Below are 24,241 nucleotides of genomic sequence, written 5' to 3'. Positions count from 1 at the left end.
CTCATAGGTCTTGGTTCTAGGTTTAGAAAAGGGAACATCCAGAAGTTTAACGTCCAGCCTCACCCACAAGGGTGACTCATACTCTGAATTCAGCACCAAAGCCACAAAACAAAGGGTCACAGTGTCTACAAAATCACCCCAGCACTCTACCACTTATCACAGAGAGGGGCCTGTCACATAGATCTGTAGGCAAGCTATAGATCTGGTCGTGACTAATCCCTAGTCTCTTGTTCTGAGCAAGCATATGTGTGGCAGAGCAGGGAGGGAGTAGAACAGCCCTGGGTGAGGTCCTGGGTAAGAGATAGAGCTCTGGGGGTTGGGAGAGTAGAGCTGGCTGCTTCTTTGTAGAGTCTCCCCACCTATGGGAAAACAAGGACTAAGAGCAGATAGACATCAAACAGCCTTTTTAGACCTCAAAGGTGATCTCTTCTCATCTGTACATTCTTGAGCAAGGGCAAGAGTGAGTAGCCCATGAGGTGGGGCAGCTCCCCCCAGTGTAGCCCAAGAGACACAAGCACAGAGGCATCAATTTCATGAGGCCCTTGGGAGAAGAGTTCATGGTCAACACCACACTCCACTAGTCCTTGTAGTAGGGGAGCTCTCCAGGGTCTTCCCTCGGCCAGAGGAGGTAGTCAAAATAGACCTTTTCTAGTGTCCCCAGCCCCACCCACATGTGAGCCAAGCAGCCTGCACTCAGGCTAGAGAAGGAGACAGGGAAAATCACAGAACAGAGCTTTATACTCTCAGCTCCAAGGAGGGCAGGTGAGTGGAGGCAGGGTTGAGGGGTAGTGCATAGTACTCAGCTTTCTACTTAAGTAACTAAACAGATCTCCTGCCCTAGGAGAGGCTCAGCAAAACCTGCCTGTGTCAGGAATCACACTGAGCTCCCTGATGGCAACCTCTTCCACCAACAATGGTCATGTCATCCTCAGAGACCCTTTCTCTCAGCTCTTCTTCCCCTTGGACTTACCTACATTAAAGATATAGAGAGGCAGCCAATAGAGGAAAGTGTAGCTGACCAACTTGGCAAAGAGCAGACACAAAGAGAACTCGATCACACCCTGGGGAATACAACAGAGGGCACAATGAAAAAGGGTCCAAGAGATCTTAGGTTCAATGGTGGCCCCATGGGGTGTCTCAGCACCATACCAGGACTTTCCATTATCCCCACACAAAGCAACCTCAAATACACATCCAATCCCAATAGAAGTAATGTGCCTGCTGCTCCGATACTATGTCAAGTCAAGTCTCCCTTTCAACCCTCCCCAAGCAGGCTACCCCACACATCTGTAAAGAAATTCTGGAAACCAGCTGTCACCCACAGCATCCCATCTCCTGATATCCAATGGAAAAGTCTGTTCTACAAAATTCTCACCGGGATCTTGAGGGCCCCCAGGAAGCTGATCGCAGCAGGCTCAGGGCATGGCTCCTTGGAGCAGCTGGCTGTAGTATCCACGCTGCTCTCCCTGTTACCATAGGGACTGTCTCCAGGATCCTCAGGATTGTCCTGGTCCTTGTCTTGCTCACCCTGAGCAGAGGAGAGGAGCCTTCACTGTGGGCATAGCCATTTATCACCTCCCCCAGCCTAGAGGAGATGTATGTCTCTGTCTTGGACTAGACTAACCTTCTGCCAGACCCACAAAGTTATGGAAAAGCCAACCCAAGGGCCTAACATTGGATCTGTGAAAGGAGATCCAAACACCCTCCTCCAACCTCTAGCCCTCCCTTGGTCCAATCCCTGTGATGGAGTGGAAGGGCAAGGACAGGATTGGGAGGGCTCACACTCACATGGTGTTGTGGAGGGGTACAGTCCACATCTTCTGGATCTGGGGGGAGGGGGGCAGAAAACTCTCTGAGTAGCTTATCAACCAGTCACCTTACACTGAGTCTAAGCTGGTGCAGGGAGCCAGCCCAACACCTCCTAGGTAGCCTCTCAGCATGAGGAAGCAGGTCCTGGGGCTCAGGAGACCAAATGTTTAGGCCTGGCTTTCTTAGAAACCATCACTCCCAACTGTTGGACTACAAAATGGATGTAACACTTGGCCTTGCCCAACTCATAAGGCTGTCAGAGAACGGGGAAGACAAGCAGCTCTCCGCACCAAACATATGAGGTAGGTACTGCGAGCATGGCCTTTTAGCCCCACCTGCCCCTTCCCACAGCCCTCAGATCCAAGCCACGTTGGCAGAGCACTTGCTACAAGAGCAAGCACTTTAACTACATTGTCCCCCTTAAACCTTCAGAAATCCTAGGGAGTAGATAGTACTATTGCTTTACAAATGGAAAAATGAGACTCAGTCATGCAGCTAGTCCTCCAACCCCATGACCAACAATCTTTCCCATGTATCCAGCTGCCTTTTCCCTTGTGTAGTCCTGGGAGGGAGGGGTGCACTCACATTCGATGAGGAAGAGGAAGGTGATGATGCCCATAGCAGCAGTGATGATGCCAGGCACGATAAACGACAGGCCCCACTGGTGGTTCACCCATATGCCAGCAATCAAGGAGCCCAGGATGTTACCCACAGATGTGTGGGAATTCCAGATGCCCATGATGAGCCCCCGCCTAGAGGAGAGGGAAGGAAAGGGGAGAAAAGTAGAAAGAATAACTGCTCTAGCAAGTTCAAAAGGCTGGCTGCCTCCAACCTCTATGAATACCTAAGACTGAGACTCAGAGCTCCCAAAGCACAGTCAACAAGCAGGGGAAGGCCTTGGCCAGAACCAAGCAGATGACAGCACTGCCAAGGGTCCCTCTGCCTTTAGCCAGCTCCCAAGAAAAGCACAGGTGAGAGCTCTTATTACACAGAGGGTGTGGAGCTCCCACTCTTGCTTCTCTTTTGTCCTACAACCTCACTCTAAAGCAGTGGTCCTCAACTGGGGGTGATCCCCTCCCCCCCATATCTGGTAACGTGGAGATTTTTGATTGTCACAGCTGGGGTTTGCTACTAGCATCGCGTGGTGAGATACCAAGGATGCTGCTTAATACCCTACTATGTGTAGGACAGTCCCTATAACCAAGAATTTAATAGCTCAAAAGGCAGCAGCACCAAGAAACCTGGCTCAGAGGAAACCTGTTTTGTTTGTTTTTGCACAACAGCCAGTTCAAGAAAACAAAGACAGTTGTGTGGGCCTCTTTTTGTCTTCATTCAACATGGAAATTCATCTATTAAGAGAAGTACAGCTAAGGCTGCCTGTTCTGTGGGTTAACGCCTCATCATTGAGAAAACAGGCAAAATTCTTTAGCCATGGAAACATTTTCATTTCAGCATCTAAAACTCAGCAAATGAAGTACTTTCTGATCGTTCCCCGTGAATGTAGCCATAGGTGACCACTCGAGTAGTCCTAGCCCTCCCGAATCCTTCCCACTCCTCCTTCCTTATCACACTCACTTTCCCTTCCCGAACCAGTTCCCAACGCAGGCCACCACAGAGGGCCAGCCTGTGGTCTGGACAAGTCCATTGCAGATCTGCAGGGAGAGAGAAAGGAGGGTGGGAACAAGCCTGGGCCAGCTCTCTGCTCCACTGCCCTGGGTGGAGGAGGTTCAATGTCACAGCCAAGGAGCCCTCCACACCCCACACTATAAACTTTGCCCTTCCCTCGTGCACATCCACACACACCCCAATGTCACAAGCTTCTCTAGCTCAGGATCGTTTGAGCCGAGACCAAACCTCTCATGCAACTAAAGTGACCTCAAGTGTTCAAGGCAGTCTTACTGAGACAATGATGAATGGCTACTGAGGGTGGGAAGTGGGACCCTGTACAAGGTGGTAGAAAAAGCCCTCTAGTTCCTATCTGCTATGACCTGGGGATGACTGGGGATGATGAGCAGCCACGAGGGTCCCTTATACAATGAGAACAAAGGCTCAAGTGCCAGGCGGAAGGGACTCATACCTGGATTAGCACAAAGTACCAAAGCATGTGGATGTTCCAGAAATATCCCAGGCCAAAGAGGGAAGTGAAAAGGCCACTGAGTAGCATTCCAGCTGAAAGATAATAACGAAGGGGGAGCCGCTCCCCAAAAATCCCACTGTAGAAGAGAGTTGGATTTGTGGTTAATCATCTCTATGTCCACCCTGCCACCTCACTTCCCCTATCCCATGCGCTGAAGCCACTCTGGCCAAGGTGACCTCTGTACTCTGCATATCAAGGCCAACCTCAGCTCCCATATCCTGTACTTCTCTGCTTTACTTGATACTGCTGACCATGCCTGTGACAATTCTGTTGCCCATCTCCCTTCTCCTTGGCTGACCACTCCTTGTCACTTAACTTTTCTATTAGAGAAGTCTCTCCCATCACTTTCATGGTTTAACTACCATATATGTGCTAACTGCATATCTTTAGTCTCCATCTGTCCCCCAGAGCTTCAGGATTACATCCAGATGCTCTCTGGATATGAAATCCAATACTCTAAAACTAAATTTTTCCTCATCCTTCCACCACCCTGCCTCCATCGTGCACCACTGATCTGAGTGAAGGGTACCATAATCCACCTAGCCATTCAAGCCAGTCGAGGAGCTATCTCAGGCTCTACCTCTCTCTCCTACCCCTCACAATTATTTTCCAAGGCCCAACCATCCTACCCTCTCAAATCATTATCCAGTGTGCTGACCCTTTCCATCTCTGTTACCACCATAGGAACTCAAGCTGTCCTCAAACTCAGTAGCTTGGGCTGCTGGCAAATTAGCCCCTGGTTATGTTTAGCCTTGCCCTCCCTCAAATCCACCTTGGCATCACCCTGAAAGTGACCTATCTGAAATGTAAATCTGGGTATGATCCTCCAATGGTCCCCTCCCACAGGACCTCTGTAAATGACCTCATCTTCCAGCCCCTTCTGCTCTTTCCTCCCTTGAATCTCCCCCTCCAGTAAACCTGTGAACAGTTCTTCCTGCACACACACTGTTTCTCCTCTGCTTTACTGTCTTCATGCTGTGCCTGCTGCCTGGATCCCCTTCTCTACTGCCAGGCCCATGGGCTCTTTACCAGCTCCGGGTGCATCACCTCCAAGAAGCCTTCCCTAATCTCTATTCTCCACCCCCAACTTGGACTGCATGACTACCTCAGAGCTCCCAGATCACCTGATGGCCACCTCTGTCCTAGAACTACCTCATTGTTTTAAAATTAACTGTTGACCTGTGGGTCACTCCACTTAGCTGTGAGCTCTTTAAAAACCACACCCACCTTATCTACTTATGATTCCTTGAAAGAGCTCCAGGCTTGTTATGATAGACCCTTGCTGGCTGTACTAGTTTAAACACAGCCCTGAAGGATCTTCCTGGGCATCTCTACATCAAGGTCATCCTCAGAGGACCCCTATCCATACCAACCAGTGCTGCTATCTGAGTGAATCAACTCAAAAGGAGCATCCAGAAAACCTTCTAGGAAAAAGGGCTGCCAACAGTCTTGTTGGGTACTGTGAGGAAAGGAGGCTGATGGCCTGGGCAGAAGTCTTGGCCTCATTCCCTCCTGGAAGAGCTATCAGCTTTCCCTTAGCCTGATGCCTCCAGATCAGTCAGGGGAGGTGGCAGCTCTGAACTATCCCACATTGGATGGGCCCAAGCTCTGCCCTGCTTTACCTGATAAACATGCCAATGGCATAGGCCACAAGGAAGGCATTGTCCACAGCCCCCAGTAACTCCTTGTAGTCATCTTTGTCTGAAAGCAGATGGGAGAAACAGAAAGTTGGCTGCTTAGCTGCCCTTGAAGGAAGCTCTTTCCTTTCTGGAAAAGAGCAACATGCCCTGTTCTTACCAAATGGACTCCAGTTACACCATGTAGTATCATTGAAACTGTGACTGTCATTGATAGGGTTGATCAACTCTGAGCAGTTCTGGTGTAGACGGCTCTGGAAGGCAATGGCATGCTTAGGTCAGGGGTCATCTCATCAATCCAGAGCTCACTTGGCCCATAAAGGATCAAACAACTTCCTACTCCAAACAACAGCAATCCTGTCTCCCCATCAGAGTCCATGCTCCCTCTTGGCAGTACCTCCTTCAGCAGGGACTGACCACAGGGGGAGGTAGCCACATCAGACCTATGAACAGAACCTACAGGTCCCTGGGCACCTTCTGTCTCATCCCATCCACACCCCCTGATTCTATTGTCTTGGTGAATAAACTCAAAAGGAGCACCAACAGTAGGCATCCATCAGGGGGAAGAAGCAGTCTCTGTGACCAGGGTTAGGTTTGTTGGATGGTGATGGCCTGAGGTCCAGAAGATTCTGCCTATGTGTGTGTCTGCAGAGCCTTACCAGCCAACCTCACCTTGACAATGCTGATAGGCTTCCTGGACATGTGATAGCAGGTATATATGAAGAAGGTGAGCAGCAGGATGAAGCCACGGAACCTGCAGGAGAAGACAAGCATCCACGTTAGCAGAAACATGGCTTCCAAAAGAAGAAAGCAGCATCTCATTGTGCAGGCTCTGGCAGTCCAGAACCTCAGCACCACCAAATCTCTACCTTTGGGCTCTTTTCTAGGCACAAGTTCCTGGGGCAGAAGCCAGGAGGCTTGGAACAAGGGGCTTCTGAGGCTTCTGGCAGAACTGGCTGGGTGCTCACTAGGCATTGCACTCTGAGGGGTGGCACCTGCCCTATGCCTGCTGCCTTCCATACCCTCTGCTCCTCTGGGACCCCACCAAGGCAAGGTACTTCTGAATCTGGGAGTATACCTTAGAGGTGGCCACAGGGAATTGGGATCATTTTCTAAATGTCAGAAATGATAGAGGGGGAGGGAGCTAAAGGGGAGAAGTTTCTGTCTTCAAAGTGGAGTTAATACACCCCTTAAACTTAAAACATAGCAGTTAGAGCCCAGCTCACAGTTAAAAGTTGAGTCAACCAGAGCAGCTGGGGGTAGAACCCAAGTCCCCTCTCTCCTAGTCCCAGGCTGGTCCACTGGACACAAGGATCATTTTTTTCCTCTGTGGCTCACACATTCCATGTGCCTCTCCTGCCCTGCTTTTCCTCCCATGTGCTGGCCAGATGGAAAGAACAGTCCAGTCATGCACCCCACAAAGTTTCCACTGCTCTACAGCCACAGGTCTGAGGAAGGGCCTTCAGAGCCTGCCTGAGTCACTGTCTGCTTCCCCAGCAGGGCATCAGCTGAGCTCAGTCAGCAGCGGGAGCCAGGAAGTACAAGGAAAATAGACCTCAGAATGGGGGCTGAGCATGCATCTCGGGGGTCAAGTGCATGTTTATATGCTCAGGATTCTGGGTTCGGTCCCAGCACTACCAAAAATTAAAAAACCAGAAAGAAAAAAGGAATGCCTCCCTAGAGGCAGGGAGAAAGGGTCAGACATTAGGGAAGAGCTATGTCTCTGGCTCATTAAAGATCTCATGAGAAGGGTGGAGGACAAAGGTGGGAGGACCCTGGAACCCCTTCCCTCAGCTCCATGAACCTGAGGGCAGACCCTCAGACACTGTATGCTCACCGTACCCCCTCTAGAACCTGCCTCCAAATCCCAAGCTCACTTCCCCCAAACATGCCATGAAGCAATGCAGGCTATATCCCTTGTGAAATAAAGGGTGTTTCAGCAAACCTGAATTTGGGCTGGATTATCAGGTCTCTTCTTATTTCACCCCTCCCCATGAGCTCCCTACATGAGTCTCTGTCTCCATTCTCTCTAATGCCTGTTCCAGTTTATCGTCTTAAGAAAATGAACTTGAACATGCCCTTCTTCATTACTTTGCTTAAAATTTTTTACTATCTTTCCATTCCAATAAGAATGAAGTTCTAAGCTAGGTATGGTGAGGCACACCTGCAATCTCAGCACTCAGGAGACTGAAGCAGGAAGAAAAAAAAGAATGGAATTCCTACCCTTTGGAAGACCCAGCCTCCTTGGCTACTAGTTCCCAGAAGCACCTGGGTAGGTCACAAAAATCTTCTAAGGACCTCAAGTGCTGTCACAGTGACTGGCATTAGCAAGCTTGGTGGCAGAAGTTTTCTGGACTCATAATTGCCAAATGACTCATGATTCCTAATTCAGGGACTTGTAGGTTTCTTTGAGAGAATTGGAGAGGGTGCCCAACTGGCCTCTGCAAAGAGTAGAAGATTCAAGAGAACTGTGACCCTACAGATAACATCAGGCCAGTACCCTGCCTGGTCCAGAAAAAAAACAGAAAGCTTTGAGTGATGCCTCTCACTTACTGTGTGAGCCATTTATGCCTCCAGTTTTCTTATCAATTGTGCATAGATGGTTCTAGATTTTTTTTTACCCTTATCCTAGTCCCCAGATCCCTGGTGATACCCCCTTAAAGAATCCCAGACCTCAGCTGAGTCTACCATGGCTGACTACATGCAGGTGCCAGGGCCCTTACCAGGACCTGTGGCCTCTGACCATAGTGATAAATCCTATCTTCTCTGGTTTTGAAAGACCTCCAGGAACCAAGGTCCCACTGAGGCCCCTGATAGGCCCTGCAGTAAGGCTTTGACCAGTTATGGAGCCTGCTGTTGGCTGGGAAGCCAAGCTCAACAGATATGCTGAGCCCTCTCAGAAGCCAGGCAGAGCCAAAGAAAGCAAAGAAAGCTGCTGGCAATCCTTCACTACCCACCCCAACTTCCCACTACCACACCTTTTCAACCCTTGCACCAGGAGCTGCCCAGCAAGGAAAGCCTCAGCCCACCATTCCCTGACTTTCTCTTGCCTGTGGTACCAGGTGTTCTCCTGTCCTTCCCAACCACAGGTAGGAGGAGCTGTGCCAGAGAACAGACACACTTGTGCCCATCTCTAACATCCTGATTCTCTTGGCAAAAACAAAACTGCTCTTTCACTTGCCCATGTGCCTACCATGCCCTAGTACCACATTAGAGATCCAGAGATACTAAGAAAGATGATTAAAGGGATCTCTAAGTTGAGCATGGAGGCACAAGCCTGTAATCCCAGCACTCAGGAGGTTGAGGCAGGAGGATCACAAACTCCAGGCTAACCCGGGTTACACAGTGAGACTCTATATCAAACAAAAAAAAGCGGGGGAGAAGAAGGGAGAGAATCTCTGTCCTCCTGGAGCTCCCAGATCAGTGGGAAGACAGACACACAGAATTGATTTGACTGCATGACACAGGAGCTCAGAGAGAGGCACCAACCTCAGTAGGATGGAAGTAGTGTCAGGCAAGGATTCCCAGAGGTATGACTTTAAAAATAAGTAGGAGGCATCCAGGCCAACCAAGGCTGGGCAGGGAGATATGCCAGGGAGAGGAAGAAGTGTGTACAAAGGCACAGAAGCGTGAAATAACACTACCTGTTTGGGAACACGGCATAGTTCAGGATATCTGGAAGGTGGGACTGCCAAGTGTGGAAGTAGTAGCTGGGAAGAGGCAAGGCCCAGGTGAGTTCAGGGTCTTGGATGCCAAGCAGTAGAGTTTGGGTATCTCTTGAGGATGATGGGAATGCACTGGAGCGGCTGGCATGTCCTAGGTCAGGGTGCTATGGGCACCAGCCAGGCAAATCCAGGGGTGATCCACAGGGCTCTACCCTTAATAACATTTGTGGGATGCCCAGACAGCCTTCCTCACTGCAGGACAGGGCCAATTTTCCATCTTGCCAGCTGGACACACAAGAGCATTTCAAGGCCCCCTAAGTGGTATATTTCAAGAAGTTGATGGCTATAAGAGAAATGACTAAGGACTTAGGAATCAGGCTGTTTCCTTTCTTAAACCTGTTTGCTCCACTAAAAACTGTCCATTTATCACTTATCTTTATAGACTACTGATAAGTTAGTGAGACGATGTCTATTACTGGCCTGCTAGCATTCCTGACACCCACTGGTTGCTTAAATGTGGCAGCTAGTGTTGTTTCAGATTTGCATGTGAGGAAGCAGAGCTGAAGGGAGCTGAGGCAGCCCTTGCTGCGCTGTTGCAGGAGCCATGGAAGGCACCAAACTCTACCGAACTACAGTTCTAGGTCCTAGATTCACCTGGAAGGTAGATATTTGGAGGCCAGCATTGGCTCCCCACCTCTCTAGGATGCATACCTGTTCTCCATGGACATAAAGGCCTGAGGCTGCTAGTGCCCTCGCCTTGTCAGGGGTGAGTGGAAGGTCTACAGGGGAGCCCGCAGTGGTACTGGGAAATGACCCTGGTCTGGTAGGGCCTTCACACCACTCCCTCAAGACAGGAGGATCAGCAGGGCTCACACTGGCATCCTGACCTGTGATTTTCAGTCCTTCCTTCCTCTAGGGCCTGCCCAACCTAGACTTTATCCTCCAACAGAAAACCTGAGCCCCAAGTGAGTAGGAGAGTCATAACTCCTAGGCCAGGGGTCCTCAGCTGTGCTGTGTGTGCTAGGCCTGGTACTGGTTTTCTCTGGGACTTCCTACATGGACTCCAGAGGATGGAGGGATGAGCTCAAAGTCATACTACTGACTGGGCCCAGCACACTTAGGGCTAGGCCTCCTCCTAGTCCTGTGTCCTGCTTTGTCAGATATTCTGAGAAAAAGGTCCAAGTGCCATCATTCAAAGGGGCCTGTGGACAAGGGGCAAGTTAAGGGCTGGGTTATGCTGAGGCCAAGGCTGCTGAGCTCAAAGCCAGACAGTGAGCGTTCCTGCAGCAGGCAGGACCCACAGGTTTCACTTCTCTTCTCACAAGTCCTTCCCTTCAGAATCAAGAGGCCCCAGGAAGGGAAAAGGGTACAAAACATGCATAGCTGTGAGGGGACAGATGGCAGTCCCAGTGCAGGGCCCAGCTGGGCAAGCAGGCCAGGAGCTGCTGAACATTAGGAGCAAGGCCGCCAAGTGATTCCAGGTGGGGCCAGATGCCCCATGACCCTCTAAGTCTCTGGTAGCAAGAGGAGTCACTTCTTTGAGTCTCAGCTCCCCCACCAGCTACTGGCTACTGAATAGCCAAGTCAGAAGGAGAGGGGAACTACCTCTCTTTTTTTTTTTTATTCATATGTGCATACAATGCTTGGGTCATTTCTCCCCCGTGCCCCCACCCCCTCCCTTACCACCCACTCCGCCCCCTCCCTCTCCTCCCACCCCCTTGATACCTGGCAGAAACTATTTTGCCCTTATCTCTAGTTTTGTTGAAGAGCGAGTATAAGCAATAATAGGAAGGAACAAGGGTTTTTGGAAACTAGCTATCTCTTAACTATTAGCTGACAGTCCTTACTCCTTGGAAGCAACATAGTAATGATTTTACTGACGTTGTTAAGACATTGCACTAAGAATGCTTCCAGAGGGGGAGGAGGAGGGAACCGGGTGTGCTAAAGTAACAATGGATCAAAAACAAACAAACAACACTCCCCAGGTCCCAGGACCTATCATCCCCACCACTACAATAACAAATAAACCAACAAGAACCAGCCCAGCAGAGGGTCTCTGGCCCCTTCTCCCTGTGAGTGGCTACCCACTAGTGTATGTTCTATATCTCTCTTCCTTGCTTTGCAACTACTTTGCTGACAGTTCTGACTACCACCTAAGGTCAATGATGACTTAAATTCTCTCAGTGACACACCACTGCAGCCTCCTGCCTCAATCAGTGGTAAGTATCCAAGGCTGCCCAGGAGGACACACAAGAGGATGGGCTGGCTGTGGCTGCAGGTGATCTTGGCACTTCCCCTGAGAAAATGAACTCACCTATTCTGGGGTCAGCAGACTTTTTTTTTTTTTTTTTTTTTTTTTTTTATGAGACAGGTCCTACTATATAGTCCAGGCTGGCCTCAAACTCAAATCTTCCTGCCTCAGCCTCCCAATTACAGGCTAGCATACCTGGGTCTTGAATTTAGCAGATCTGAAAAAGGTTGAGGGCTGGGAGCAATAAGAACCAGACCAGGGCCAGTGATGATGGTGCCACCATCTGTGCATTCTATCAAACCCTCCTGGCTTCGGAGGATACACTGGGAGATGCCCGGGTCGGGAAAGGCCTGCCAGGAATGCATACCCAGAACCAGAGTCCAGAGAGTCAGGCCTTCAGCTTTCAAGACAACAGAGACAGGCCAGGCCTCAAGGAAGGCCTCTGAGGATGGAGCATACAAAGCTCTCTTGGGGCAGGGAGAGGCCCACAGAATCCTCTGCTCGTTAACCCCTTCCTCTAGCTGGCTCTTGAGTGCTTGCTCAAAGAGATTGAGTTGACTCAGAGCTTGGGCCCAAGATCCTTCCCAGAGAAGGAACCATTGGCTGGTAGCCACAGGAACCCAGAACATTGTAGAATTTCATGGCTAAGATGATAATCTTTTTTTTCAGGAAAGCAGAAAATATAAGGTATATTCTTCTGCTCTGAGAAGCTGAATAGAACCACGAGTGCTCCAAAAGAATGAAAAGACATGGGCTTTAAACTACGGTGTGAGGCTTCACTTAGGCAACCAAGATAACCGGGAAGAGTGCGAGTTTTGGGGTTCAAAAGAGTAGGCCAACAGGTGTAAGTTCCACTTTCTTCTGAAGAAAGGCTATGCAAATAGCACAGATGGGAGAATGGTGACAATGGCAGAGCTGTAGTCCTTCCCAGGTAGGTAAGATAATGGCCATTCCTTCAATATTCTCTGAAAGCCTAGCCCTAGCCTCATACTCACCCATTCGTGATCACAAGGGACCCAGAGCACAAGGCATGAGCCAGAGGCTAGAAAGAGCAGTGAGACTGTCCACCCCAGATCCCATACACACACCAACTTAGTGACAATCAGATGGAGGTCTGGCTTCAGGGGCTGTACCCCTGGTGTCTGTCCTCAATTCTGTTGTTACTTTGGGACTGGTTGTCTCAGACCTCAGCATTCAGTTGGTTCAGCTTGACTGAAGAAAGAAGACCTTGGTCAAACATGTAGACTGTTCTAAACCCTTTGCTACCTCCTAGACCAGTTCATGCAGCCTGAGTCAGATAGCCTCACCCAAGCCAGGGGGGTGCACACAGGTCTGCCCTGGAAAGAGGAAACTGCAGGCTGGAAGAGGAAGGAAGCAAAGAGGCTGCAATCACAAGGGGGTGGGGGAAGGGACCTGCAATGTCACATGCTCAGTGGGAGGGGGGGGTTGGTGAGGGGGGTTGGAGATGAGAGAATAGGCAGAGCCTTCAGGATCCCTCATTCCTTTTTACAGAAGCTCTACCATCACAGCTCATCTTAAGCAGCTCTCTCTACTGTCTTGACCATGACCCTCTTTACAGGAATGAGGAGAGTAAGACAAGAGAAAGCTACATGGGCAGCACCCGAAGCATCAGATCTGATCTGGGGCCACTGCAGGATAGGGAAAAAGACATCAGACTTAGACAAAAAGAGGCTATCTTCATTTTTTGTTCTCCTACTTTCTGTGACCTTGGGCAACTTGTTTAACCTAAGTCTCAGTTTGGTCTTCTTATAGTTTAGAGAACAAACTGCAGCACAAGATTGTAGTAAGGAGTAACCGAGATAATCATGGATATAAATGGAACACACAGCATCCCTTGTTTCGATCGTGTGTCTAGATGTCTTTCTCCTCTGTCTTCCTAGCCAACACCACAGGACAGAACCATTTGTTAGCCTTGGCCTTGTCCAGTCCCCAAGGATGTGGGGAAAACAGACAGTGTGGGAGTTCTCAACTACTGCTCCTTCTACCTGTCCAATCTGTCCCCCCTCCACACCCATTCCTGCTTATCCAGCTGCTGTATCATCCTGCTCTCTCCTCCCACAGGCTTCTCTTCTCCCACAGGCTTCTCTTCTCCAGGTCCTGAGCTGTTCCCCCTCACTGGGCCCCAGGAAATGTGCCCAGCCCCATAAACAGCAGCCTGTCATCTCTCTGGAAATTTGCCATGTTGCCAGCTTCCCCCAGACATGCCCACACAGACACTGGCATAGAAGGCAGGGAACTGGGCAGGCCCAGGGTGAGGGATCCTTTAGGCATTTGGTGGCTATGAACAGGCTATCCACCCCCGTCCTAACAGGTGGAAGAGGAGTAACATCTGCTGGGTGGAAATTCCACTCTCAAACTGTGCTTAGATGGAGCTTCTTCTGCGTACCTGGTGCCACCTGCTTCCTGGCCTCAGCTCCAGAGATAGCTCCCTCTTACGAAGGCTAAGCTCTTGCTGGCTATTACCAGTCCCTGGACAAAGACTTCCAGACCCACTAATTCCTCCCCAGGGATGAGTGCCTTCCACCACAGAAACTTACATCTTTGCATCTAGCAAAGGCTAAGTGCTTCAAACAGTTTCTCACTATTTCACCAAAACTCTGAGATATAGATACATTGCCATTTTTCATTTGTAGTTAAAGAAATGGAGCCTAAGAGAGATTAATTTGTCTAAGACCAAATGGCCACATGACTTTTTCCCACCCCACACTATCATGGGAAAGTCACAGGCTTAGGAGTCAGACTGATATAGATCCAAACTCCAGCTCAGTCGTCGTTTACCAGCTACTTGATGCTGGACAGGCTACATAACAACTCCTTGCCTTATTTTACTTATATGTTCCTTGAGAACATTAACAGCTCTATAAAAAATACACATTAACACTGCCAGGCACATGGTAGTAGGAAAGTGAATAATAGTCAACAGTTTTACTTGATGCTTAGCGTCAGCCTGGCACCAATGTAAATACTTTACAGGTAGTGCCTCATTTAAACCTTTCAGCAATTTTATGAAGTAGGCACTGTCGTGATCCCCATTTTATAGATGATAAGTCCAAGGCCCAGAGCCCTTCAACCTTCTAGCTTGCCACCATTTTCTTCCCTTCTGTTTCATTGTTCTGCTTTGGGACATGTGAAAGCAATAACTTTTACAGGTTCATTTCTAACTTTAGGTAAGGCTATAAGTCTTTATCTTGTTTGCCTCCATGCCAGCCTACATTTTGTTTAATGCAAAACATGTGAGTTGGACTAACATCCACCTGTAATAATATTATATAATAACATATCTGAATATAATATTATGACTGACCATGATAGTAAGAGCCAGCACTTATTGAATGCTTCCTGTATGCCAGGTAATTTACACCAATAATCTCTAACACCTCATGTATCAGGCATACTCAAAGAGCCAGCCTTTTTTAAAGTCAATTCAATTGAACTTTAAAATACATAGTACAGCCAGGTGCCGGTGGCTCACACCTGTAATCCTAGCTACTCAGGAGGCAGAGATAAGAAGGAATGAGGTTCAAAGCCAGCCTGGGCAAACAGTTCACAAGACCCTATCTCAAAAAGACCCTTTTCCAAAAAGGGCTGGTGGAGTGGCTCAAGGTTAGGCCCTGAGTTCAATCTCTGGTACCGCAAAATAAATAAATAAATACATACATAAAACATATAGTACATATGGAACATCACCCTCTGGCACTCAACACATGCCTTCTAAAACTGCTGACTTGTAGCTAGGCACCAGTGGCTCACGCCTGTAATCCTAGCTACTCAGGATGCAGTGAGCAGGAGGATTTCAGTTCAAAGCCAGCCCAGGCAAAGAAGTCCATGAGACCTTATCTCAAAAAACCTTTTACAAAAATAGGACTGGTGGATTGGTTCAAGGTAAAGGCCATGAGTTTAAGCCCCAATATCTAAATAAATAAACTGCTGACTTGAGCTGGTAATGTAGCTCAGTGGTAGACAGCTTGCTGGCATGTGTGAAACTCTGAGTTCCACCCCTAGCACGGCAAAAAAATAAAACGTAAAAATAAAATTGCTGATTTATGTATACACACCCCTCCACAGCTTTACCTGTCATCTCAGGAAGGTAGGACCAAATCTTCATTGTTTCTGCAGGCCTCAGAGATCAGCACAATAAGGCACCACAGCAGAACTACATCTTGTTTGTACTTGAGAGGAGTCCAAACCCATACTCATCAGAAAAGAAGGAAGCGAACATCTATGGAGTACCCTCTCCCTGCCACAGGACATCAAGCATGTGTATATATGCTGTCATACTTATCCCTAGAACCACCTTGCTTTGACTGATGAGGAAACTGAGGCTCCACAAAGTTACAAAAGCTACACAGTGGTGAAAGGATTCCAATCCAGGTCTGCCTTGAATTTTGGAGATGTTGGAGAACACAGTTAAATTCACACTTTAAGAAGTGTGCAAGTGATGTGTGTGGCTATAAATAGCTGTGTTATGCTGGGCACTGTGGCCCACGCCTATAATCCTAGTTACTTAGGAGATGGAGATCAGAAGGATTGTCATCCAGGCCAGCCAGAAGAATATCTAAAGCAAAAAGAGCTGGAGGTGTGGCTCAAGTGTTAAGAGTGCCTGCCTAGTAAGCACACAAGGCCCTGAGTTCAAACCGCAGTACCACCAAAATATTAAAAAAAAAAAAAAGTTGTTATGTGTATTCCTGAGCTCTTCTAAAGTGCTAATATGTGATAGATTATTTGCAGTGATCCACTCTCTCCACCTTTTCTCTGAAATGTAAGTAGTTTGGTTAAAAGATACAAATAATTAGGACGGGAATGTTGCTCAGTGGTGGAACAATTGCCTAGCTTGCACAAGGCTGGCTCCACAAAATAAATAAATAAGTAAATGGTTAATATACACAAAATAGAATCTACTAGAAAGAGTAATGGCAGAGAGGTACTTTATATACACAGAAATGAGGTGTGGTTTTGTTTATTCAGTGAAAAAAAAGAGCAGTTTTATCCTAAAGTATAATGACTAGGTTATCCAGAATAAGACAGAGGATAGTGAGGGACAAAATCTGAGTATTAGTTTTATGGAACAGGAATTTGATTTGCTTTGGAGGACAAAGTGGGTAAATAATGAGTCTGGAAAGAAACAATTGTGTTAAAATTTTGCCAAAGCTGGCTCAGTTTTGATGAGTTTATTGGTATTATTTTCAAAAACAGTGTCCTTGAAAAAAATGACAAAGATTTGTTCTTTTACCTTTTAAAGAGAGGTGCTAAAAAATAGGTCTATTTGATGTGCTATTATTGATCTATGCATGGGAATAAATTGTCAAATCAGAAGATATAGTCTTTGTCTAGGTTAAATTCATACAGAATTATTTCTGTATTTACAGAAATACTTCAGAAGGCTCAGAATATTGCTGCATGAGTTCTGTGGACTCTGAATGCCCTCTCTGTCCAGGATATGTTTCTATTTATCAGCACTGGACTGGTGCTTTATCTTAGGACAACACAGTTTAATCAGTCATGATTTCAGTTTCAATTGAAAATGTTACCTGGGATGCAGCTTTACTCCTTTAGTTTGAATCTAGCATCTTCCAGACCAGGCCAGTGGTGTTCACCTGTGGATGTGTATCAGATTTTCCTAGAGTTTTATTCAAATACAAATGTTTAAGAACTTACTCTAAACTCATTAACTCTCTATAGTTGATATTTTTGGCATATTATGTAAATTACATCTCAAAATTTTTATGTTATGTCTTTAGTCTTTTCCTTTGTAAAAATTATCTTCATCTATTTTAAAAGTTGATGCAGTGTTCATTGTCTTCTTTGAAATTAGTCTTATTATGTTTTTAGACACTGCCTAGATTTTTTTTGTTGTTTGTACTAGCTTGTTTTTATTTTGCATACTATAGGAACAAACAAATCTTGTCAGTTGTATTATTCTTGTCATGAATTTTCATCAGATCATTCACTTTTGAAAGTTATCAATACATTAACCAGAAATTTTTGAGTGTCTGTCATTGTTTTTGTTTTGCTGATGTTTCCTACAATCAGCTATAGCACAAAATATTTTATCATTAACAATAACACTGCACCAAGCACTTACTCTTGGGTACAGGGTTCTGATGGCACCACTTGGACAACTATACGAACTATAAGAACTATAAGAACATACTAATAGAGTTAGCAGTTCCCAGCAGTCTTTAGTCAAGAAAAGATGGATTTCAGAGATTGCTAACACAAGATTTCAGTGGAACAGAATTAATCACATATGACTAAATGCAATGACTGTCATTATGTTTGAAATAGTTATAATGTTCCATTCAGGATGTCAGTACAAGGAAAACCTTCCTCTTAGGTGATCCACAACTTATAACAATTTAGAAGATTCTGTACTTTTGTAAGCAGAAATGAAGCATTAATACATATCTCATCCTCCCTACCTAACTCTTTCCTTGAAGTCAGAAACTTTTTTTTTTTTTGAGGTACTGAGGTTTGAACTTAGGGCTGAGAAGTCAGAAACTCTTACTGGGTGTTCTTGCTTTTCAAGGTGATATGGCTATTTGCAAAAGTCCAGTAAGAATCTATACTTTTTTTTTTAACCAGGGCATATTTAGAAAAATTGGCTATGTAACCCAGGCCTTGCCTGAAATGTTATATTTGACAAAGATGCCCATTTAATCAGTGAACTAAGGTTCACTGTATGAAGCCAACACTAATAAAACACTCCGAAGGAAAGTGGTTTACTGGATTTTTAGTCTTATAGTCAAAGAGAGATCATTTATTTTTGGCTGGCCCAGGGCCCTTATTAGGATATTTGGGGGACCTTGAGAGGAAAGGGATTTGTCCAAATTTATAGGCACAGCAGGTAAAACCTAGTAAAGACAGTTTCTTGGCCTGTCTTCCTAATCTCATTACAATGAATAATAAAACACTATTTTTAGAGTCCAGTCCATAGATTCCTTACAAAAACTTCCGTCAGGGCAAAGTTAGCATACCCAATCTGGTTAATTAACACTCTTACTGTGCATAATGAGATCAAATCCAATGAGATCAGCTTTATTTTGTGATCAAGAATAATCTTTCTCGGAGATTATTTTTTATCAAAACAGGGGAGTCTGTGGAGGAAAAAAAAAAACATGCATTGTCTAGGGGACACCCTCCAAGTTATCTGAATGTAGCCTTTCATTTATCCTTATTCTAGCTTTTCCTGACCTTCAGCTATTTTGCAATTCTTTGAAGTGGCAGCTAACCAATAGGTCGTGTGAAACCAATAGTCTTCCATCTCAGTCTCTGGAAAAACAGTTCGTCCTTAATATTCCTGGCCCACTGATTGGTATGTTCTTTGGATTGTGCTTTTTAAAAACTGTGTTAAAATACATATGACAACATTTGCCATTTTAACCATTTTAAGTGCGCCAGTTTAGCACCATTTAGTACATTCACACTATCATGCAGCCGTCACCACCGTCCAGTAATGCTTTTGTCTTTGCAAACTGAAACTCCATACTGAGTACTACTAACGCCCCATTCTCCTCTCTGGATCTTCTTTTGATCCGATCATAACATCTTGTCGCTCCTTCATTGTGAGTTAAAATACAATTTTTAGCAGATGTTCATTTTCATATCCTTATGAGACTCATGATTTTATCTCTTTCTGCAAAAAAAAGAAATCTTTTAACAGTCCCAAACTCAAAAAGGGCCAGGTAAGTAATCAAAATAAGTGAAGAAGTTTGGAAATGATGAGTACTATCACCAATTCAAAGTGCCTAGGGTGATCGAGTGTCCTGTTTGCCCAGGACTGGGAGGGCCCAGAACGAAGACTTTTAAGGTGACAGACTGATCACCTTAAAAGTGTCTGCCTTATCTAAAGGCGATGCTACCTCCTAGTGATGTAATTTGGGTACTTAAGTTTGGCACTGCTACATCTTCTGTTTTCCAACAGAAGCCAGAAATCTAGCTATTTTTGTTCTGTTTTATCATTTGTAAGTAATGGCAATTACCCAAATATTTTAAAAACACTGCAGACCAAGCAAACACTGCCACAAACTGTTCTGATGAAGAGTGGCTGAAACCCTCTACACCTATGCCAGTCCAACTCGTGGGTGGCCTCCTGCAGTCCGGAGGACAGCTACTATGAAAGTGGGCTCACCGGTTTTGGAGTGACCACCCAGCTGTGAAGCAGCTGCAGCTCTGCTCCCAGAGACGTTCATTTGCCCAGTATGTCTCTCAGGGCCTCCAGGCAAGCTCCCAGGACCACTGAGCTCTGATTCTGATTTACCCAAAGATAAACTAAAAAGGACACGCAACAACTACCATGACCACCTTTTACTCAATCAACCTCTGGCCTCAGTTCCCCAGCCAGCAAGTCCAGATCTCCTAGCTGCTCAGAGGTAAGAAAGGGAGGGGCTCTGAAGGGACTCTGGTGTGCGTGCGTGTATTTGTGGAGATGAGGATGGCAAATGGGAAACGTGGAGAGTCTCACTGGCAGCTTACTCTTCACCAGGGTCACTGGGAGGTCTGGAGGATCGCGGAGTTCGGTAGGGTGTCTGTGTTATGCTCCCAGGCTGGCGCCACTGAAGAAGCCAGATCCTGCCAGAACTCTAACCCATCCCGATGGCTTAGGGACACCGGCCGACCAAGTCTGGTCTCCCGAGGCTGCCCCGCGGTGCCCGCACCTCCCGAGCTCCTGTGGTCACCGCCCCCGGCGAGCTGCTCGCGGCTAGCGCGCCTCCCTCTCCCTCGGTCCCCGAGCCCCGCTCACCAGCTGTCCCTAGAGAAGGCGCGGAGGAACCAGATACCCGGAGCCAAGGAGGACCGCATCTTGCCAGGCTGGTACCCGAAGCTGAGTCCACGGAGGGCACAGAGCCGGCGCGTGTCCCCGGCTGGCGCCAGCAGGGTTTAAATGCCCCGCGGGCTGGCCCGCCCAGGCCCCGCAGCCCCGGGACGCGAGCCCCCGCCCCTTGCACCTGACCGGCCTCTGGGTTGGGCCGAGCGCAAACCGGCTGGCCATCCCTCGATCACGCTCCCTCTCACGTTTCCTCTGCGCTTTGCCTCCCCGCGAGGAACTGACAGCTCCCTTTCCCCGGGCTCATCTTTCTTCCCTGCACTTTCCGCCTCCCTGCCCGCCGGGGAACCGAAAACAGTAATCCCAGACCTTATCAGCTTGTGTGACTGTCCCGCCTGCCTGCTGCTGTCCCCACAGAGCTCCCTTTCCTCAGGAGTGAGCCCCGACACAGAGCCTGACAACTGCCACACAGTGTTCCCCACATCTTCTTGATCTAAGTGTGGGGATCCCCGGAGAGCCCAGAAAAAAATTTCAGGGAGACAAAATTTGGCCCCAAACTCACTCTCCCAGGCTTCAGGTCTTGCCCCACTCATTCTAAACTACTTACTGAGCCAGTCGGGTGCTTCTCCCTTCCCCTACACCACCCCTTCCTCCCCACAGGGACAGTGTTGATGTCACGCCTGCTTTCCATTCTGAAGGCAAGCAGCCAGGCGGCAGTGAAGAGCTACCAGGCAAGGACTTCTGTGCGCATTGAAGGGGCATTGAATGGCGGACAGCATGCAGATTTCAGGGCATGTTTCCACGTGTAAAAAGAAGGTATGGGGCTGGAGGTGTAGCTCGCTGGTAGCACGTGCAAGGCCTTGGGTGGATCCCCAGCACCTAAAAAGCATTAAAAAAAGCATCGTGTGAGATCCTTGTATAAGAAATCAAGGGTGAACTACAGAAGGATGGAAAGGGAAATAGTCACCTGAAAAATAAACATGTTAACAGCATATAAACTAGGAATATTCCTAGTCTGTACAAATGGTTTTCAGCTCTAATTTCTTTTGCCCCTGTCTCCTAGGAGTGTCTAGGTCTGAGAGCAAGATCAGGGAAGTGAAGCAACAGTTCCACTCAACAGGGGAGGACCCAGAATAAGGGGCTTGGCCGGTGCCAGCCCTGGTGTGAAGTAAAAAGAGGGTAAGCAGAGTTATAAAACCCTAGGTTAATGCTAGCAGTCAAGGGCATGGGTCTAGTGCCAGAAATGAAGAGGGCCACAAGCCAAGGACAGGGATAAAGGAACAGAGGAAGGAGAAAAGCAATAGATGAGAGGCACAAATACCAGGTGATTTTAAGGTGCTGAAAAGAAGAGTGTCACTAATGGCAGTTCAGTCAATCAAATCCTAGGTGTACATCCATTTCATTCTTACAAGTCAGTGAGGTGAGTATTATCACACTGGTAGGGTGACTTTATGTCCTGGTTTGCTTGGGGCAACCCCAGATGACACTTGCTGTCCCAGAATGTATGATGGATCAGCTCTGGGTGAGCAACCCCAAGTACCCCAGGTTAAGCCCTCCGCTCCCCTAATTAAGGGATTCTAAATACACTAGAGTGAGTTGGCATCTTAGCTGCAAGGATCAAGTTGGAATGCAAAGGAGCCAAGGATGCTCTGGTTACTTAGTGTCACATGGAGTAGGTGGACATCATCAAAGGAAAGGAAGAGACCACCTCCAGAGCCTTGGTGTTGCTATCCAGACTTCAGTAGTGTGGGACATCTATCTCCATTTCAGACAAAGAGAAGCCAAGAAATAATGCTCATGACTGCTTGTTTTTCATGCCCCTTCAGAGAAGCTATGTTGGTGTCTCTCAGAGGACATACTTGTCTGGTGCTGCAACTGAGAGACATTAAGAACCTGACCTCATGGTAGTATAGTTGTTTTTTATAATGTGCCAACAAGTATCGGGGAGCAGGGCCAGTCCCAAAACAGTCTTTGCCTTGTCCCGGTTACTTCCTATGGATTCCAACCATGTATATTCTGGGGCCAGGATGGCAGCTGGGACATACCCAGCCACACTGGAACCCTTTTTCACTTGTTCCTGCAGGTGTGCCTCATGGTCTCTGTGACCTGCTGCTTGGAGAAGTGACAAAGAGGGATGTTACAGCTCAGGTACTCTCTTCACCCACTGATAGCACCTCTCCACTTTTGACTCATCTTTCTGTGATAGCACCTCTCTACTTTTGACTCATCTTTCTGTTTTCTGGCTTCCCTCCACAGCACTTTCTCAAATCTTGTGGGATGTGACTGTATCCAAAGGAAATGAAAAGGAAAGGGAGGAGCTACTGAATCAGACACCAAAGGAAAAGAGCCTCAGTTTTTAATAATTTTTTTAAATGCCTACTATGGTCTAGTATCAGACACTTGTGAGAAAAGAGCTGGCAGTTGATGGCCTTTTCACCCACCAAATACTAGTTCCTACTGCCAGCAAGTTTCACTGATGACTCAGGACTTTTTGAGTAGCCAGTTAGCTGTTAAGGCCTTTTAAGACATGGCAACAAGTGTCCTCCTTGGTTTTTTCAAAGGAACAAAAAGGACCTGAATGCCTGAGAACAGATGCCATGAGAATAAGCTATTAGGCAACAGAACCCCCAAATTTTACTATACATTCAAGATCTTTCTTTGGGCACATTTCCCTCCTTCCATTTCTATCTTATAAAATAGAGAACAGCACTTGATAAAATCAAGACCCAGAACTTTGATTAAAGGAGTAGGAGTTCAGCTATTAGGAGAAATTTACAATAATTATTTATTGAGAGGGTCTCATTATGTAGCCCAGGATTTGAGGCAGGCCTGAAACTCCCAATCATCCTACCTCTACCTCTCAAGTGCTGAAATTACAGATGTACACCACTACGTCCAGCTTCATTTCATCTTTTAAAGACAGAATTTCAGCTAGGTGCTGGTGGCTCACTCCTGTAATCCTAGCTACTCAGGAGGCAGAGATCAGGAGAATCATGGTTCAAAGCCAGCCCAGGCAAATAGTTCCATGAGACTCTATGTCGAAAAACCCTTCACAAAAATAGGGCTGGTGGAGTGGCTCAAGGTGACGGCCCTCAGTTCAAATCCCAGTACCAAAAAAAAAAAAAACCCAAAAGATAAAATTTCATAGTAGGCCTTTTTATTGAGAGGCAGAGTGGTATACCAAAAAGAACATGTGTTTGAATTCAGAACCAATTTCAGCTCAGATACTTACTACTTCTCTGACATGTTTGACGGATGCAGATAACATCTATCTTATAGGGTGACTGTAAGAATTAAAAATTATGTATATAAAAAGTGTAATAGTACCTGATTATGTTATGTAAGTTTGGTTAGTAGAGAAATTATTATATATGCATTTATAATAGTATAAGAGGATCATTTAATTACAGCTGAGAAAAGCCAATATGGCCATAATAAATGAGAAAAAATACAGGATCAAAGGATTGGAGTCTTTAAAAAAAGGTTAGTGGATATAACAGAATAGGTTTCACCTGCACAGTCTTTAATAGCATGTGTTTGTGTGTGGTATCTACAACTTAACTCACTGTTATAGCACTGTAGTAACACATGTTGAATCATAGGGTATGTATGTATGGGTTGAGCAAAGTGTCAGAAAAATGAAAGAAGCTATTGTCTTAAGTGTCAGATGCTGAAATCTCACTAGGAAGAATTATTGTTAAATTTCTTCCAGTCAACAGTCAAAAGATAAACAAGATAACTAAATATCCAAAAGGATTTGGTTCTCAATAAAAGCTAAAGTTCTGGAACGCTTGGAAAAGAAAGTCCAAGCTTTGGCATAACTTCTTAAAAAATAGGGGCTTCAGTTTACTAAAGACTGCATTCATGGCTAATAACAGTCTGAAGAATGGGCTTTAACAACACCATCAGCCAGCAACAGGCAGCCTTGCTCTCCAATGGTCAGCCTCCTGAGGATAA

The 24,241-nt window shown here is 46.7% G+C and overlaps 1 protein-coding gene and 1 long non-coding RNA gene across 4 annotated transcripts in view; one reads left to right on the top strand and one right to left on the bottom strand.

Annotated features, from left to right (window-relative positions):
* The window catches only part of Slc37a2 (solute carrier family 37 member 2), a 26,412-nt gene extending 5,431 nt beyond the window's left edge, over nt 1-20,981 (bottom strand). The window contains exons 1-11 of one of the 3 annotated variants that reach the window (XM_074066447.1): nt 20,261-20,383; nt 17,049-17,114; nt 6,256-6,337; nt 5,744-5,837; nt 5,569-5,647; nt 3,887-4,022; nt 3,385-3,461; nt 2,395-2,561; nt 1,789-1,826; nt 1,376-1,528; nt 971-1,061 (exon numbers count right to left, since the gene is read on the bottom strand). In XM_074066447.1, the coding sequence (XP_073922548.1) occupies nt 971-1,061; nt 1,376-1,528; nt 1,789-1,826; nt 2,395-2,561; nt 3,385-3,461; nt 3,887-4,022; nt 5,569-5,647; nt 5,744-5,837; nt 6,256-6,285 (865 nt within the window). In that variant the 5' untranslated portion in view covers nt 6,286-6,337; nt 17,049-17,114; nt 20,261-20,383. The other 2 variants (XM_074066445.1, XM_074066446.1) reach the window with 2 other exon arrangements.
* On the top strand, nt 19,529-24,241 carry LOC141420876 (uncharacterized). Its single transcript, XR_012445580.1, has 4 exons — nt 19,529-19,889; nt 20,945-21,100; nt 22,368-22,432; nt 22,541-24,241. It is a non-coding gene; the product is annotated as an uncharacterized lncRNA (long non-coding RNA).

Source organism: Castor canadensis, chromosome 2 (genome assembly GCF_047511655.1).
Source record: "Castor canadensis chromosome 2, mCasCan1.hap1v2, whole genome shotgun sequence".
In the NCBI taxonomy this organism is placed as follows: Eukaryota; Metazoa; Chordata; class Mammalia; order Rodentia; family Castoridae; genus Castor; species Castor canadensis.
Note: the sequence above shows the minus strand (reverse complement) of the source record. Positions and strands in the feature narration are given on the sequence as shown.